This window comes from Enoplosus armatus, chromosome 13 (assembly GCF_043641665.1).
Source record: "Enoplosus armatus isolate fEnoArm2 chromosome 13, fEnoArm2.hap1, whole genome shotgun sequence".
NCBI classification, from domain to species: Eukaryota; Metazoa; Chordata; class Actinopteri; order Centrarchiformes; family Enoplosidae; genus Enoplosus; species Enoplosus armatus.
Genome location: NC_092192.1, coordinates 23,913,242 through 23,931,931, shown reverse-complemented (window position 1 = coordinate 23,931,931; position 18,690 = coordinate 23,913,242). Strand labels below are relative to the sequence as shown.

Below are 18,690 nucleotides of genomic sequence, written 5' to 3'. Positions count from 1 at the left end.
AAGGGGACTTTACAGCCGTTGGAAGGACATATCTATCTTAAATGGAATCCTTAGCAAAGGTGCATTTATCCTGCATATTTAAACAACATTTGATAACATTGCAATTTAATGGCCATGATTTTTTTTTTTTTGGCTGAAAGAAACTCAAATAAATTGGCACGCAATTGCCTGAACAATCTCCTGTATCCAGTAACAGAAACTCAGTCATCCAACGGTCTTGAGAATCTTATGTTAAATAGGTGGAACTAGCTATATTACTCCTTACTACATTATACCCTGCTAGCCCCAAGACATTAAGACCTTTTCAAAATAATAATTAGTAATAACTAATAATGAAATTGGAACCACAGATCATTTATTTTTCTATTGCATTTACTACTAGGATGTGCAGGAATTACCACTTCCTCCTCTCGTAAGAGAAAGTGTGGCATTTGGTATTACCTCAGTGGACAAGAAAAGTGACTTGGAATTGTATAACCTAATACTTCCGGCTAAAGTTTTATTCACACATCTAAATGGAGGAAAACAAAACCCGTTTTCTGTCTTGAGGGAGGAAGAGGGACCATGTGGACAATCAACTCAGAGCTCCGAGGCTAAGAAAGCATGCAAGGCCTCTCCTCAGAGCTCGCGGAGAACTGGAAATGTTTGATGACCTCTAGAACTTGCTGGTGTTTTCTCCTAAAACTTTCTGATGCCGATGGGGAAGACAAGCGTGGAGCAAGTTAAAGAAAGGCAAGGACACGTTCATTGGCTGTAACTCCAGTTCAATAAATCAATGTGCATTTGTCCACTGTCGCTCTGTACCACAAAGTAAGTGAAAACTCTAGGAATACACTTCCATTTTGTCAGAAAGACCAACAAAAGAAATGCTGAATGAGAGATTGTATTGAGTTACTTGAACAGAGACCAGCCCAGACTCTCTCGCTAATGCTAGTGTGAAGTGGGTCTACTGCATGTATCCATCTAAATGGAGCAGCTGTATAGAATATGTGATATGATAAACATAGTATTGCTATGGGGGCAAAAAGCAACATTTGCATTACTGGAGTTGTGGCAGCTTTATTCAGGAGGAGGCAGAAAAAAACCCACAATAAGGCAAACAGAAAAATTCAGTGGTATTCACAAAAATCAACAGATATGAATTTTATACTTCACTTCAGTGATATTTTGACATTGTGGTGCGCTATAGCACAACCAGCAGGCTCTCACTCCAGAGAGCCAGGACCAGACTGAGTTTGTCCTCCTGTGTGGGCAGCTGAAGCTGGGCCACAGCCAGCTGCTCTACCTGCTGCAGCTGCTGCAGGGCCTGGAGGTGGGACAGAGGGAACTGCAAGCCCTGCAGAGACAAAGACACACGGCAATGTGTTTGAACAACACATTCTCAACCAAACATTCCTACACATACATTAAGAACTATGCATTGCCAGTACGCTGCCTAGGTGCAGTACGGTGTGCTTCAGGTGTTCGTTTGTGACCCCTGCTATCGGACGGTGACCTCGCCACCTCCCTTTCTAGCCGTGCAATCGTTCACACACCCTTCCATATGCCAGACCCGGCAGTAATCACTGCAGTGACTTATGAACCGATACACATGCACGTAGTCACATTAGTCCTCTCTCAATGCTTTCTGACTTTCCTACCCTGTATTTGAGACTCAGCCCCCAAGTCCATTGGTTCATATGAGCATAAACGGGGGCTTTGAGGGTGTATCTTGCAGAAAGCAAATGTCTTTCTGTGACGAATCCAGGATGACACCGATAGGTTGAGTGAAGCTGGATGAAGAGTACAGTCGGCGGTCCAAAGCGGAAGCCTTATCCTTTAAAATCCTGTCAGCGCCAAGCTTACAAGCTTACCCTGGAGATGTCCACTTCCACCTCATCGCCCATCATGTGGCTCTCCCTCTGGTTCTTCAAAGAATGTAAGACAAAGACTACCAGCTCTGCTGCCTCATCCTGAAACACACACAGAGCTGAATATGTCACTGAATTCAACATTTTGTTCGTCTGACCAGTGGTTTCAGAGTCGACAAGCCTAAATACTTAAAAATGACAGCCGTAATGGACTTACGGTTTTTTCTTGGCTGGGCTCCACTGTTATTACCATATGGTCTTTAAACCTCAAACACACCATATCCTCCATGGCAGGAATCTTGCCAGCTGTGACACACACACACATACACACACAAAATGGCAATGTAAATTTTATCAATGTGCACATAGTATACAGTCCCATGTACATGTTCGAACACACACAAGCTCACATGGCGTAAGCAGCTCCTGCTGGCTGTACGGTGGCAGCCTGTTCATGATGAAGTCCCTCTTCATGTGAGTGGAGCGGACTTCCTGCATCCCTGATACCATTTCATCGGCCAGGGATCTGAGGCCAGCCGCCAGCCGCCTGCTGGTGTCCTGGCCTTCGCTGCTACCCTACACACACACACACAAAAACACAGCCAAACAAACCCAGACAGAGTCGGTGTGAATGCTCGTGCTTGAAGACGTGAATAAATACAACATTTCCCCTGGTGAGACGCAGAAGCTTGCAATGCTTGCAGGTGTTAAGTGATTTTGGAGGGGTCTGTATGCGTGCCTCCACCAACTAAAGCCATAAAAATTGCTGTTTTGCGCCTCTGGTTCAGATGAGCAAATTCAAGGACAACTGCACGGCAAAATGACTCCAAAAAAACACGACATGTTGAGAGTGGAAGCATCTCCCAGGGTGAAACTTTCATTTGACAGGATGACTGTTGAAGGCTTGAGGGCTGGATGCAAAATGGGCTCCGTCTACACTGGGTGTCTACGTGCACAGACATAGGTCGACAGAGAGACGGAAAGTCTAGAATCTTTGTTACACCACAAACAAACCGCTTTACCAGTAAGAGTCTTCTGGGCATGCCCTCTCTCAGGCCAACTTCAGTCCTGCTTCTGTCCCACAGCAAGCTGGGAAATATGTCCAAGAGCAAATCTCCCCATGACCTGAGGGAAAGACAGGTGGGAGACTATCAGAGTGACACTCCATACGCCATACCAAACGATTGCCCAGAGTTTATTTTCACACTACCGTGGCGCCTTATAAACCTGTGTGTAATACTGCAATGTACAGTATGTAAAGGACTTCATTTTTCAAGCACTTTTTGCCAAGAAACATGCTCAAGAGATCCTGCAGGGCAGGTTAAATGTCGTGCTAAAGACAGAGCAATCTGCCTACACAGGGCCGACGTGTTTCCTGACCAGAATTGCGTGTTTCCAGTACTTTATTAAATGATACATATCTAACGACGACCAAAATCATGGAGTTTGATGAGCTAAATCAGAAGCTAACGGTAATTCCTTCTGTGTTTGATGAGCTCCTCCACGCAGCGCTTTCACTCCAAACTGCTAATGCTACATTAATGTTATTTCTCCCCAAAAGACTGTGACGTTACCTTAGCTGTCTTGTCACTGGATGAGTATTTGGTCAATTATTTCGCTTAAGCTAACGTTAGCCGACGCCGCTACGAGGTTAACTTCCATGTTTTGTGCCCGAGGAACCCCTTGACCACATGGTGCATCTCAGGGGGTTTATCCTCTGATTAAAATGTTACATTTTTACAACGTATAAACGCATCCCAAAGTGTTTGTTTTAAGAAGCTGCTTTCACTACGCCTCCTCGCGTAGACACAGTGTTAAAATGAAGGCTACGGATAGAGGAGGAGGTCTCATACATTCTCTGGTAGGTGCTGAGGGTCAAGTGGGTGGAGTGGTGCGCTCCCGCTGGAGTGTTGGCTTGATGGATGGTTCCTCTGGGAAAGTACAGAAGATCTCCCGGCTGTGGAGAGAGAGAGAGAGAGAGAGAGAGAGAGAGAGAGAGAGAGAGAGAGAGAGAGAGAGAGAGAGAGAGAAGATTCAACTCATTCAAAAACTGATGCTCATACGGCAGCCTTGTATAACAAAACTAGAAAAGGCAATTTCTGAAGAAACTGCGGTGTGAATGCTGACTGTTGAAAGGCTGACGCTGAACTGGATTGCTGACGTCACGAAGAATCAGCTGAACGAGTGTGAAGAGTTGGAAAAATAGAAAATGGTCTAAATGCAATGAATGGGATTTAGAAGTTAAGAAAGGAACATTTTAAGGTTTGAATGGAGGTTCTGGCTGAAAGTATGAATAAAGAGTTCAGACTTGAAAAAATGCCTCACAAAGTGCGAGTATGTCTTAGTACCTGTGTGTGTGTCAAACACTAATCAGCTGATCTCAATCAGACTCTTGGCTCACCGAGTTAAATTCATAGTGATTTTAGCTGAGGCGCACCTCTCAAACTCCTGCTTTTTTACGAAAAGACTGTAACTCCTATCGTCTAAATAAATGTACCGTAAGAGAGAAGACATCCTGCTGAAGGTGCGGTGTGAGTTTTGTGTGTGTAGTGTCAAAAATATGGGCACAGGAGCAGTTTACAAAAGTCCCTTTTTCTGCCTCCCTCCTAAAATTTGTGCTCTCAGTTAATATGAGAGTCTATGGGCCAGTTGGTTCATATTCCCGTCACTTAGAGGACGACAGTGGTAGCTGTGTGCCTCTCCATTTGATTCCATAGTAACATCGTATGAAAGAGCACAGATTATCCTACAAGTGGATGTATAAATCATGGATGTTGAGTGAACATTGTGGGCGTGGGCGCAATTTTAAGAGATTTTTTTTAAAATACAATTTTGCTTTCCCTCTCCAATCTGGCGATAACATCACCCACTCTAGCTCTGAACATTCCGCGCAATACACACTAATGTAAAACGCTCAGTAGGGCTGAAAAAGTTTTCTTCAAACGAAGTTGAATATTTTGAAAAGTTTTCATGGGATTTGAAAGTCAAATGATGCTTAGAAAGTGTGGAAGATGTGGAACATTTTGATGTTTGAATGGAGTTTCTAACTGAATGTATGGATGAGTAGTTAACAGTTGAAAAACCTTGAAGATTTTGAGATTTTGAACATTCCCTCCATTCAGAAAAATTTCCTGGAAAACCTTGAATATTTTGGAAAGTATGAAAGATATGAATGAGAAAAGTAATAGCGCACAAGTCCTAATTAAGCTGAATATTTTGACGTTTGAATGAAGTTTGTACGATGAAAAATGTGGAAGGAGATGAGAATCAAAAAAGCATGATGATTTTTTTCGTAAAAGAACACAGGTTGTGAATGCTTTCAGAATATATACATGTATATATATAATTATATATTATAATAATAATATACAATTTAAGTCGAGATAAATGAAAAACATCTTTTTAACCCTTTTAGATCACATCCTTACGTATGTATATATATAAACACACACATATATTTATATATGTGTATATATGTATGTATGTATGTATATATATAATACACATATATATATAAAGATGTGATCTAAAAGGGTTAAAAAGACATTTTTCATTTAATCTCGACTTTAATTGTACCATGCAGTGCAACTGTGTGGAAGCATCTGCGTTCATTATGTTTTCGTCTTGTACACACACACACACACACACACACATACACACAAACATCAACTATATAGTTAGGGCGTTGTACCTTCAGCATAATATCATGGGTTGGGCTGCCGATCCTGTCCTCTGACTCCAAGCTGTACTCTGCTGCCAGCGGAACAGTAGGACTGTAGAGACGCCAATGTTTCTGTCCCTCCAGCTGCAGAATAAACACCTGGGGAAAAAAAACCCCACCATCAGCATGTTACTGAGAACACCAAGATGGTACCTGCCATCTTGCTGATCCGCAAGCGGGCTTTCTTCATGGCACTAAAGGTTCTGAGCTGAGAAACTCTCAGAAAGTACAACTCAAGGACTGACATTAAATCGCTGAGTGTAGCACTCTCTTCAAAGTTCTTTCACATTGGAAACATAGTGCGCATTTTTGAAAGCTCACTATCATGTGATAGCATTTTTCAAAAATGTTACCGCTCGCATTAAAGCTATAGCAGGCTATATTACTGAATTATAATTTTGGTTGAAATAACACATTTTGACCATTGCACGTCACTAACAATGTCTAATTGAAGGGCCCCTTAAAAAAAATGTGCCTGTAAGCATCCGCCCCCTTTGTAAATAAATGAAATAAATGGTAAATGATCTCACTTACATAGCGCCTTTCAACCTTCACGGTTCCCAAAGCGCTTTACAGCTAAGTCTCATTCACCCATTCACTCACACATTCATACACCAATGGCGACCGAGCTGCCATGCAAGGTGCTGGTCTCCATCGGGAGCAACTTAGGGTTCAGTGTCTTGCTCAAGGACACTTCGACATGACGGGGGCAGCCGGGGATCGAACCCCCAACCCGCTCTAACCGGCTTTACCTCCCATGCGACAGTGCTAACCACTGCGCCACCATGCCGCCCAATGTATTGTATTTTGTCTTTTACAAAACTGGACCAGGTCTGAATCAAACAACCAATCAGGGGTTAGCTAGCACGTAACTGGCCAATCATGTCGACTCTGTACAAACAAGGGCTTCTACAGAAGGTTCTGGATTGGAGTGTAAATCAGAACGGTTAGAAGAGAACCCCTGATTACCCTGATTGGTTGTTTGATTCAGATCTGGTCCAGTTTTTTTTTTTAACTAAATACAAAGGGGCGGGTGCTCACAGACACACATTTTATTTAAAAGGAGTCAAAATTCTTAAATTCTCTCTCTCTCATTTGCTCAGCACTTTTGTGTTACCCCATGCACCTCCAGCCTTGTGGCACTTGGTGTCAGGTGGAGCATTGAACTGGGATTAACCTACCCACCAGTGTGTAAAAGAATCTATATCAGCTCCACTTCCACCAGAGACAACATCAAAATACCACCACTGACCAAATTACATGAAATTACATATGAAGCGGATTTGGCTGCTGATTGAGTCCAGTCCTGAAGTCATTGCTGTACCTCGACGTCGTCATAGTGAGCTGGAAGGCCCTGGGACTCCTGCGGAGTGATGTAGACGTTGGAGCCCACCAAGGCTCCAAAGAAACACTCCAGCTTTTCCTGGATCCTCCACAATTCATCCTGACAATACACAGGAAAAAAACAAAACAACATGAGAGTTGCCTCCTGACAAACGTTCTCTCAACTGTCTGATCTTAGATCTGTGAAAAAAATTCATGTCAGAATTCATACCTGAACTTATTGTAAAAGCTTATTGTCAAGTAAAATAATTCATAGTGATGCATGTGAGACATTTTGGTCACACTATATGGTCTGGTCTGAATGAGCGGACAGCCAATCACGAAAGTGGCCTTGTCATTTTGAAAAGAAGCTGGATGAAATATTATTTCAATAATGAGCAGGGTAATAAACAACTGGATTATTTCACCATTTCATAATTCTATATTTTGTCTGCATTTCTTCCTATGATATTATTATTGAACACTTGGGAGACATTTCCTTTGTGCATTGCATTGTGGGAGAATCGTGTACATCCACAGCGCACTCAAAGTCAAGTAGTATTTAGTCAAGAGTGAAGACAGTAAATAGCATAGGACTGGGACACAGCGAAGGCCTGACAGTCACTGCTGTGAACATGTTAGCTAACAGTTGCCTATCTACACATCTAGCAGATACACAGCATTAGGCCTTGTTTGTGCTCGTGTGAGCGTTGAGATTGCACCGAGGCGTTTATGCTTAACGGGCGATCTGTTGCAGTATTCTCTGAAACGCCAGTGGAAGATCGTTATAAACCAACATGGCTGCCCTCTGCACTAGAGTTTGTTGTTGCTGAGGAAGAATGTATCTGTTTTTTTTTCTATTCAATGTGGCGGCAGTCTCTCTCCATGCGTTCAGAATCACGTGGCTGTCCCTGTGGTCTCTCGTGGAAGGGGTCGTAGAGGTGCTTGAAATTACGTGCTGGCTCGACCAGTCTAGTTTCACAGACGTCCATGTTGAAGCGTTGCGGCGGGCGCGTCACCTAGTTCCAAAAAATTCAGAGGTGCACGACCACCATGCCGCGACAGCTTGCGGAGCCTTCGGCATGTCCCAATGACATTTTGGGCGCAAGGACCCTCGAGCCAGAGACACTACGGCGACCATAAATCCAGCTTTATGGATTTCAGTTTCGGTTCATTTTCCTTTTGATAGCCAGACACCCATTGACGGGTTACTAACCGGTTCATTTTTAATAAAAAAAACGCAAATTGACAAGAAGCGCCTTCCTTTTAGTCCGGCTTTCAGTGCCAACAGTGGTGGGGGGTCTAGGGCTGAAGTGTTTCACCAGCCTTCCAGCAGCAACGATCACGAGACACGTTATCGTGAACGCAGGCCAACGACAAAGGTCAAATTGTCATGTAGCTTAGCTTGTCTGCCCCAGCTAGCTTGACTTATAGCTCATGCTTCTCCTTCTCAAAGTGTATTTCAATGCGTTTAGTCACAGCTCTCGACAGCATTACGTACTCATGCTCGAGGTACCAAGCTAGGTCTTTGGATTCCTCGCCACCTACCACACTGATTGATAGCGCATCGGTCTCAATCATTCAGCACACCAACTGGATGATGCCCCCCCCCCCCCCGGCTAGCAGCGACATGATCTTTGGCTGCGAGCCATCCTCGGACATGGCAGCTGGGTGCTTGTTCTTAACGTGGTACAGCATGGTTCTAGTACTGCTACTAAACTGAGTAGCATAACACGATTTACATTTGACTTTCAGGAGGAAATGGTCCCACACTTAAGCTTCTTTTAGCATGCTTAATTTTTTACTTCAGGCTTCTACGGTTTACCGTTGACATCCCTGCACAGCATTATTAGCATTCATTTGGAGCGGTGTTTGTGCCCTCCACCATGAATGGAAGTCCAATATTCACTCTCCATTTGGCTCTGATTTGGTCTCCACCCAACGTTAACAGTAGCATCATTTGTCCCAAAGGCAACAAAGCCGTGATTTCCTTTTTTGCTGGCAGTACACTCACCTTGAACCTCTGCGGCTGGTGGACTTGGATAGTGGCTTTATTCTGAACCATGTTCTTACTGAGAACACTATTCTTAACTTGCCCCTCCTTATTGAGCACTTTTTTCTTGCCGTTGACGCAGCGAACAACGTTGACGTCCCTGTAGTATTCCAGACCTTGACAACACAGGCTCTGCAGGTCGGACAGCTGGAACAAAGACTGGTAGTAGGAGGCTGTGCTGGGATCAGACCTCTGCAGATGGAGGGGTTTCTTCTCCCAGTGCTCCCTGAAGAACTGCTCTGTCCCCATGGGGTGGAGGAGGCTCTCGAACAGGCCGGCTGGGCTACGGAAGCACAGAGGAGAGCTTGGGGAGGGAGTGTCGCTGTGAGTTACCCTGCTCTGTTTAGGAGGGAGCTGCTCGTCATCACTGCTCCGTCTCTTTACATTCTTTGCTTTGTTTTTCTTCGGCATTTTAATCTGAGGAAACATTCAAAGAATATCATGAGTTAGACGCTCAACTGAAGTCAGGCCAAATCTCAGGAGGTACTGGAAAAATGATTTGCTGTCACGGAACGCATCAAAACATCCACAGTGCCTGGACCACAATGGGCAACGCCTGGGTGGTAGCTATTAAAACTAAACGGTCATTCATTCTGTCAACCAGGGCCCACAGGATTAAATGACAACAGACCCGTCGCCCTGACCTCTGTGGTCATGAAATCATTTGAACGCCTGGTCCTGTCCCACCTCAAAGTCATCACAGACTCTCTGCTGGACCCCCTGCAGTTCGCCTACAGAGCCAACAGGTCTGTAGACGACGCCGTCAACCTGGCTCTACACTTCTTCCTCCAGCACCTGGACTCCGCAGGATCCTATGCCAGGATCCTGTTTGTGGACTTCAGCTCTGCCTTCAATACGATCGTCCCGGCTCTTCTTCAGGACAAGCTCTCCCAGCTTAACGTGCCTGACCCCACCTGCAGGTGGATCACAGATTTCCTGTCTGACAGGAAGCAGCACGTGAAGCTGGGGAAACACGTCTCAGATTTGCGGACGATCAGCTCCCCTCAAGGCTGCGTTCTTTCTCCCCTACTCTTCTCCCTCTACACCAACAGCTGCACCTCCAGTCACCAGTCTGTCAAGCTCCTGAAAGTTCGCGGACGACACCACCCTCATCGGACTCATCTCTGGTGAGGATGAGTCTGCCAACAGGTGGGAGATTGACCACCTGGTGACCTGGTGCAACAGCAACAACCTGGAGCTTAACGCTTCAAAGACAGTGGAGATGGTTGTTGACTTTAGGAAGAGTGCAGCCCCACCCGCCCCCATCACCCTGTGTGTCTCTCCAGTGGACACTGTGGAGTCCTTCCGTTTCCTGGGCTCCATCATCAGCCAGGACCTCCGGTGGGAGCTGAACATCAGCTCCCTCATCAAGAAAGCCCAACAGAGGATGTACTTCCTGAGGCAGCTGAGGAAGTTTAACCTGCCACAAAAAATGCTAGTTCACTTCACTTCACTTGCCATCATAGAGTCCATCCTCACCTCCTCCATCACCGTCTGGTACGCTGCTGCCTCCACCAAGGACAGACGCAGACTGCAGCGTATCATCCGCTCTGCAGAGAGGGTGATCGGCCGCAACCTTCCATCTCTTCAGGACCTGTACTCCTCCAGGACCCTGAGGAGAGCAGGGAAGATCGCTGCCGACCCCTCCCACCCCGGACACCATCTGTTCGACCCCCTCCCCTCTGGCAGGAGGCTGCGGTCCATCAGGACCAAAACCTCCCGCCACAAAAACAGTTTCTTCCCCTCTGCAATCAACCTGACAAACTCTCACTGACCCCTCCCCCCCCCCAGAACACAAACACAAGCTATACGTTATATTAACGTACATCACCCCTGTCCCCACTGCGTTACATTAATGCACCCACCCCCTACTGGACACTTTATCTGGACACTTTACTTTATTCTGGTCACTGCACTGTTGTTATTTATCTTATCTTATTTTTACTTTTATTCTTATTTTAGCTTTTATATTCTACTTATTTGTTATCAAAACAATAGCACCTTCAGACCACAGCAAATTCCTTGTAATGTATGTTACTTGGCAATAAACAGTTTCTGATTCTGATTCTGATCTGATTTCAGTTTTATTTATATAGCGCCAAATCACAACAAAAGTTATCTCACCACCCGACCCCTCCGATCTGGCGACCAGTCACCGCTCTACAATCCAGGTGATCGAGCATTTGCAATTGTTGGTCCTAAGTGGCTACTAACACACACACACACACACACACACACACACACAACACACTCCATTGATGCCTTTTAAACCCATCTCTTTTCTTTAGCCTCTTAATTGTCATCATGGAGATGAGCCTGACGTCAGTCTGGTTTTTCTTTTGCACATATTATTAAATGGTCTCACTTATATAGCACTTTTCAACCTTCACGATTCCCAAAGTGCTTTACAGTTAAGGTCTCAGTCACATTCATCTATCATAATAATAATAATAATACGCTATACTGCTGTACTATACTGCATATGATTGTGCCATACTCTTTACATTGTACGATCATTTTACTATTTCTTACCATGTCACTGTTATACCATGACTGTCACTTTTTACTTTAGACGAAACTACACTGTTAGTCTAATCACAACACTGGTTGAGTTCAATGACTCTTATATAGTTATTTTGTATTTTATTGTCTATCTGCACTTATTCTGCCCTTGAGCTGTTGTATTAAATTATATTGTGTAGGGACATCTCCACAAGTATTAAGCAAGGAAGATAAGCCAAAGCCAAAGTTATTATAGGTCCTTATGACAATTAATTATTTTCCACCACGTAAGTAATTCAGTTAATGGAAGCCTAAAGTTGATACACACTCTCGAGCGTCTAGTAGCTATTGTAGCCTAACTATCGAGATTGTAAGCAACTGGAGACAAAACTCGTTTCTACTCCACGCAGAACATAAACACTTGAATATAAAAAAAAACGACTCATGGAATTTTGTTGAGAAATGTAAACGTTTTTGTGCTTTTAGTACAGACAAACCGCAGCTCCCCCGTTTACTTGTATTTGTTTACAGACCAGTCTTGCCCTGTCCAATATGGCGGACACGTTGACGTCTCCCAGCAACGTGCCGAAGCAGCCAATGCGGCGTCTGTGTATACACACGTCTATGGGTACGACAGCTTGACGCGCTCACCGCAGACTCGCGGCCCGGCTCACATACGGTCCGTTGTGTTTGTTGGAGTTAGTGAGTAACGTGGCGTTAGCGGTTATCTACTACAACACGACTCACGCACCTTTCTGAGATGAGCCAAGCGCTGCCCCACGTGCCTTGAGTTGTGTTTCCCTGAACTAGTCCGACTGGAAACGCTCACCCCTCACTAACGTGGTACCAGCGTGGAAACACTGCGGTCAAGCTAGGCCATCTCCCTCATCTCTAAGTATGTCCGTGGTCATGCCAGCCGCCCCGAAAGCTGGAGTGCACCCGTATTCTGACCTTTATGGTGAATGCATTGGAAATGCCTGTGGAGCGAGTTGACAGGGAGGGGACTTTATTCTGTGTTGCGGTATGAGCGTCATTATGGGGGCACATGTCTGCCAGTAAAAGAAAGAAAATGTTGAAATGATGAAATAAGTCATACTTATGAGATAAGAAGTCATAATTATGATCTAAAAAGTCACAATGATGAGATAAGTCATAATTATGAGATACAATGTCAAAATAACGAGATATGATGTCATAATTGTGAGCTAAAAAGTCATGATTATGAGACAAAGTCACAATTCTGAGATAAAATGTCAAAATAATGAGATATGATGTCATAATTGTGAGCTAAAAAGTCATGATTATGAGACAGAAAGTCATAATTTTGAGATAAACTGTCAAAATTATGAGATAAGATGTCATAATTATGATATAAAAAGTCAAAATGATGAGATATGATGTCATAATTGTGAGCTAAAAAGTCATGATTATGAGACAGAAAGTCATAATTTTGAGATAAACTGTCAAAATTATGAGATAAGATGTCATAATTATGATATAAAAAGTCAAAATGATGAGATACGAAGTCATAATTATGAGCAAAAAGGTCAAAATGATGAGATAAGAAGTCATAATTATGAGATACGAAGTCATAATTGTGAGCTAAAAAGTAAAAATTATGAGATAAGATGTCATAATTATGAGATAGAAAGTCATAATTATAAGACAGAAAGTCAAAATTATAAGTCTGTGAGGAAGCTTGAATACCAATACCAGTAACATTAATCTGGAGGAGGAGAATAGTGCAACTGCACAAGAAGGTGAAAAGACACATGGCAGACCTGATATCTATCACCAATCTCCAGACGTGGAAGTTGGAAGTTTTGGATGGATGGAAGTTTTCAGGTTCATCATTTTGTACCGGTTTTGTATTTAGGCCTATGCTACATACTTTTGGTGCTGCCTTAATTCTGAAATATGACCTGCTACATAACATAGCAACTTGTGAGCCAGCGTCCATAAGGTAAGGAATAGTCTTCCACACATTGTCCGGTCAGGTCTTCTCGGGAAGGCTCGTCACCGGATGAAATTTCTCCTTAGGCCACTGTCATTCTGAAGGCATAGCCGGCTGGACAGCTCTGTTGCTTCAGTCTGGCTTCTGACACTGGGGGCAATGACGCTGGATGTGACCCACCCCCATGACAGTGCCGGACAGATTGGTCGACCGTGTTGAAATGGTAGGTGGCAGGTGCAGATGGACCACCACGCTGTCTCTGACTGGGCTGTGGCCGTGGTAGTAGGAATGGCCAGTTGAAGCGTAGGGGGTGGTGTGTGGTTCGGGTCAGTGGAGTAGCTACTCATAGCCCCAATTCTGGTCCCTGGTCTCAGTAGCCACCTTTTAGCTGCTGAAGGCAGCCTCTAAAGACCCTAAATGAATTCCCAGTGACCTACTGAAACAGGACGTGTGATAACATGGACACTCCACCAGAGGACAGCATGAGACCACAAATGAATTGCCATATTTCAAAGATCCCGGCCAGATATGTCTTATGACATATAGACATATAAAGTACTCAGCTTTGAATAGTAACCTGTTCCATAATTGCCATAAGTGCCTGATATGGTTTTCCAAGTTTAAAAAATTGCTCCTTTGTTGACAAATCCAGAATCTATGAATCTGAATTGCCGGACATAGTAAATATGAATAGCACATATGTTTTTTTGTGTGTGTATTCATAGGTAAGCCCATCAATTCATACATTTCTTTCAATTTGTACAATTCAATTCATCTGTCTGATAATTTGGACATGGTGTTTTTACGTGTCTAGTTTGCAATCTAATCACTCTATGTGAAGGGTGTCGCTCAGACTCGCCCTTGTGGTCCCATCTGCTCGACCTCCAAATGCCATAACTTTCTCTATGATTAGCTGGCGTGTTCCTCTGACTCGATCCAGTTTTTTCACAGATGTGATCCATCAGTGGTTTATTTGGGGGGGAGGGGGGGGGGTCAAAAAGACATCACGCCTTTTTTAAGCATCACGTGGTCGCGCACAACTTGTCCCGGCCCGTCACATGCCCAGTCATCATAACATACTAGCTTTTTTTTATTTTATCTTTAGACGTGGCGAATTCACAAATTCACAAATTAGTTTAACCCAAATAGAGACATTACATTTCATGATTTCACATTTAATCCTAGTCACTACAGTCTAGATTACTTAAGCATTCAAATGTGAGGTGCATGTGGCTCATGCTGATTCTGTGGTAAGTCACATGACCAAGGTGGTATATTAGGTTGCTGTTCATTGTTGACCCTATTATTCATTTCCTGGTAATTGCTGGCCTTATTCATTTAGTTCCTGGTCCATTGATAAATAAATAAATAAATACATTGTCTTGCTTTGCTTTGCCTTTGCTATGCATTTTCTCTGTGACCAATTACCATATTACATATTTTATCTAGAAATCTGCTGCTGCCCGCTAAGGTAAGGCACAATATTAACAATTAATTTAATTACTCTTTAAGCCACTTTTTCCAATGAAGTCTCTCCTGATTGAAATGCAAATGCTGTTGACACAAACATGATAACATAGGTAACATAGGCGACATCAATACAATGAATCATACCCAACATACATTAAACATACCCCACAGCAACACAATCAAATAGGAACCCCTGCCCTATCCCATAACTGTACAAGCCACACAAGTATATACACACACACACACACACACACACACACACACACACACACACACACACACAGTAGTGTCAGCCAGCAGCTTGTTCCAGAGACCAGGATGGCAGTAACTAAAGGCACCCTCACCGGACCTGGATCTAATTCTGGGAACAGCTAAAAGACCTCCACCTGATGACCTAGGAGGACTGACTGGGTTATATATCAGTGAGCAAGTCAGAAATGCGGGAAAGATGCCGGATTAAAACCTGCACTCCTAATTTAATTTGCGAGCTCGATTATTTGTTTCTCCTTTATGACTGCATTTTCAAATTGATTTTGCAATTGGAAGTTTATTTAGGTGTTTCTTACCAGACCTTGGGCAAATCAGGCCCAGCAGCAAGTGATACACATCTATAATAGATTTGTTATAGACTTGATCAATAGGGAGAAGGCAGGAGTTAGTGTCTTGCCCAAGACAGTGCTCGTTTCTATAATTTCGTCATATTCTCTCTCTCACGCATTAATACCACTTAATAGGTGCTGTGCACAGCCCTTTGTAAATTGGTCAGTTGTCACTTAACTTTCCATCCCTGTCCTCCTTGAGTCCTGGCAAGGCCTGTTTCGTGACCCAGAGGTCATGTGAACAGCCAAAATCAGGAGAGGTTCATTCTCTTCTCAATGTAAGAGGCAAAATTGGTTATCATCATCATCATCATCATCATCATCATCATCACCATCATAATCACGCTACAGTCACATTGTTGTGCAAGTCTAAATGATACCAATATAATAAATAAACTTAACACAAAGGCTAAACCAAAACTACATCAAACTATATAATACAAAAGGACCACAAAGGGGGATAAGTGCAAAAATGCATAACCAACGTACATAAACATCAATTAAAATACTGTTTTACTCAACATACCTGCGTTTACTGGTTACAAACTTCCTACAAAGTCACAGTGCATGAGTTTCTAGAGTCCACTACGAGTAGCATGAGGACTCTCTCTTTTTAAAACTAATAATTACAAACTCATACTTCTCAGAATCACAGTAAAACATTATAAAACATTATAAAACACTTTTAACACGTTTAAATTAGTGTTGAAACACTGAAGTTTTGTGTTACCACTGAGACATGAATAGCCTATTAGCCGCTGAATTTCTGAAAGTGTGGTGCCCGTGAAATAGAGGCTGAGGAAGAGCGGGCGGCGACCTGCACCACCTTCCCCTTATTCGTCTCACCTTGGGAAGGGAAGGGAAGGTGAGCGTCCCCACTCCCAGCCTTCAATGGTAGAATGTGGCCCGTAAGCCTTGCTCTGGCACCCAACAGGGACTCCCACTGCGCGTGCGTAAAAATCTGCACCATCTTTGCAAACGGCATGGTGGAGAGGTAGAGTGGGTTGGGGGTTCGATCCCCGGCTCCCCTCCATCATGTCGAAGTGTCGAAGTGTGAGCAAGACACTGAACCCCCAAGTTGCTCTCCGATGGGGGCCAGCACCTTGCATGGCAGCTCGGTCATCAGGTGAATGAGACCTGATCCGGGAAGCGCTTTGGGAACCGTTAAGGCCTGAAAAGCTCTAAATAAGTGAAGACCATTTACCATTTGCTACACTGACTAGCAGACCAGGTTACAAATGGCCATCCAATGTCGTCCCATTGTCGACTTTTTTTTCTCTTTGACACGCAGTTACCAGTTTATCGGGTGCACATGTGCTATCTGATGTGATCCAATACAGCCCTTAATTAATAAAAACCTGTCTGACATTTATAATGTTTAGATTGCAAGTGTTGATTCAACGCTGTGGTTATTTTGGAGGCTGTAGTGTGTGGTCCTGTTGAATTGAATTACACTAAACCGGTACCTCAGAGTATATTGCAGGAATGCACATGTACTGACATCCTCCCTCTACTTGTTGCGATCCCTCTAGAGAGTCAACATGTGCAGATTCAAAGGTCCATAGTGAGTCCTCCTGTGGCGTGGAGATTTTCCTCCTACGGCCAGAGCAATGTTCATCCATCAACACTGACAGGCACGCAGAAAGCGATAGCCAGACTATTACAGCCAATGCAAATAAATGGACTGATTACACTCTTATGAAAGCTGCCTTAAGGAGTGCGAGGAACACTTTTTTCCCCCCCTCCAGTTACTATCCAGCTCACACACTCTGTGTCACAGGCGTGATTAACAAAACTGTGTTAGATAAATGTCAGAATGTTGTGATGAGGGGAAAAAAAGTTTTATTGTCACTCAAAGGGAGAAGATCTATTCTTGATCTATTTTGTGACATTGTACAGCAGTTATATTCGGAGTAGTTTTGTGTTTTGTGAGCCAAAGTGATAATTGATCAAATGCATGTGCTCATACAATCACTTTTAATATGTTGCTTTTGTATGTGTATATGTGTTTATCCCTTTAATGGTCTTCCGAACCATTTGGCAGAGCACATTTTGGGCTGTGATATCTCAAATGTCTTTTTTTTTTAAAAACAATGGAATGCAACCTTTTTGATCATAAACTGATGTGTGCTAAATCTAATGCATCAATTGATCATCAATCAATCATTGTATATTTGTTGAAGTTATTATACCAGTATATATCTGTTATTAACATTAGTAACATTACACTCCATTTTACCCGTACTTGTGAACAAGACGCTAAGATGCTTGAACTGCTTTGCTTGGGGAGGCAATTCACTCCCAACTTGGAGGGATCTACTGTTTTCCAGTAGAGAACCATGGCCTCAGACTTTGGGGGTGCGCTGACTCTCATCTCAACCACTTTGCCTTTGGCTGCGTGATGGAGGTCGTGGTCTGATGAAGCCAAACAGAACCACATCATCTGCAAAGAGCAGAGAAGTGATTCTGGGGTCCCCAAACTGGAAACCCTCCTCCCCCTGGCTGCCTCTTGAAATGCTGTTTGTGAAGATCAGAATACAGAATTGTGGTAAGGGACAACCCTGGCAGAGCCCAACACCCAATGAAAACATGCTTTAATTCCTGAATACTGACACAGCTCTCCCTTCAAACCAAATGGCTTGTACAATGGCCCTGGTACCCCAAACTCCCGCAGCAAACCTCCGTAGTGCTCCCCCAGAATCTGAGGTTCGACAACTGGTCAGAGCCTCGCTTCAAGTACCCTGACCCATCCCTGGGTGAATGAGCAGTGGATCCCCCCCCCCCCCCCCCCCTTTTTTTAAAAATGGGAACCTGCACCAATCTGCTAACCACCATAGGACAACCCTGCTTCCCCTTTCAGAGTTGTCTGATGGTTTACCAGAACTTCCTGGCCTCCTGAATTCCACCCACACCTGGGCTTTTGCTTCGGTTTAAAGCCTTCTGGCTTTTTCTTAAACCCCCAGCACCTATCCACTGCTTCAGAAGACCCCTGGGCCAACCGAGCCAGAAAGGCCTTCTTCTTCAGATTGACTGACAGCCTTCTGATCACAACTCCGAGCCTCTGCCTCCACAATGGCCGTGGGCACATGGCCCCCCCAGTTCACCCTCACGACACGTTTGGGTTTACCAGTTCTGTCCGGCAGTCTCCCCGGGCCACCCAATACCAACTCCCCACCAGGTGTTGATCAGCTGACAGCCCTGCTCCTCAGATCTGATGA

General features: G+C 44.0%; 1 protein-coding gene across 2 annotated transcripts; it reads right to left on the bottom strand.

Moving 5' to 3' along the window:
• Nucleotides 1–1,060: 1,060 nt before the first annotated feature.
• riox2 (ribosomal oxygenase 2) lies at nt 1,061–12,235 on the bottom strand. 2 transcript variants are annotated; one of them, XM_070917682.1, is made up of 10 exons: nt 12,201–12,235; nt 8,909–9,364; nt 6,896–7,015; nt 5,542–5,670; nt 3,704–3,807; nt 2,873–2,975; nt 2,261–2,426; nt 2,068–2,156; nt 1,854–1,952; nt 1,061–1,336 (listed from the first exon to the last, which is right to left on the bottom strand). In XM_070917682.1, the coding sequence occupies exons 2-10, from the start codon at nt 9,356–9,358 to the stop codon at nt 1,184–1,186; spliced, it is 1,413 nt and encodes a 470-aa protein (XP_070773783.1). In that variant the 5' UTR covers nt 9,359–9,364; nt 12,201–12,235; the 3' UTR covers nt 1,061–1,183. The 2 variants fall into 2 exon arrangements, with proteins under 2 accessions (XP_070773783.1, XP_070773781.1); XM_070917680.1 differs by lacking the exon at nt 12,201–12,235 and adding an exon at nt 12,101–12,180.
• Nucleotides 12,236–18,690: the final 6,455 nt, after the last annotated feature.

Coding starts and splice junctions, on each gene's coding strand:
- riox2 (XM_070917682.1), bottom strand. CDS start 9,358: ATGCCGAAGAAAAACAAAGCAAAGAATGTAAAGAGACGGAGCAGTGAT. Junction 3,808..5,541: donor CCCATGATATTATGCTGAAG/GTACAACGCCCT, acceptor CTCTCTCCACAG/CCGGGAGATCTTCTGTACTT. Junction 1,337..1,853: donor TGGAAGTGGACATCTCCAGG/GTAAGCTTGTAA, acceptor TTGTCTCTGCAG/GGCTTGCAGTTCCCTCTGTC.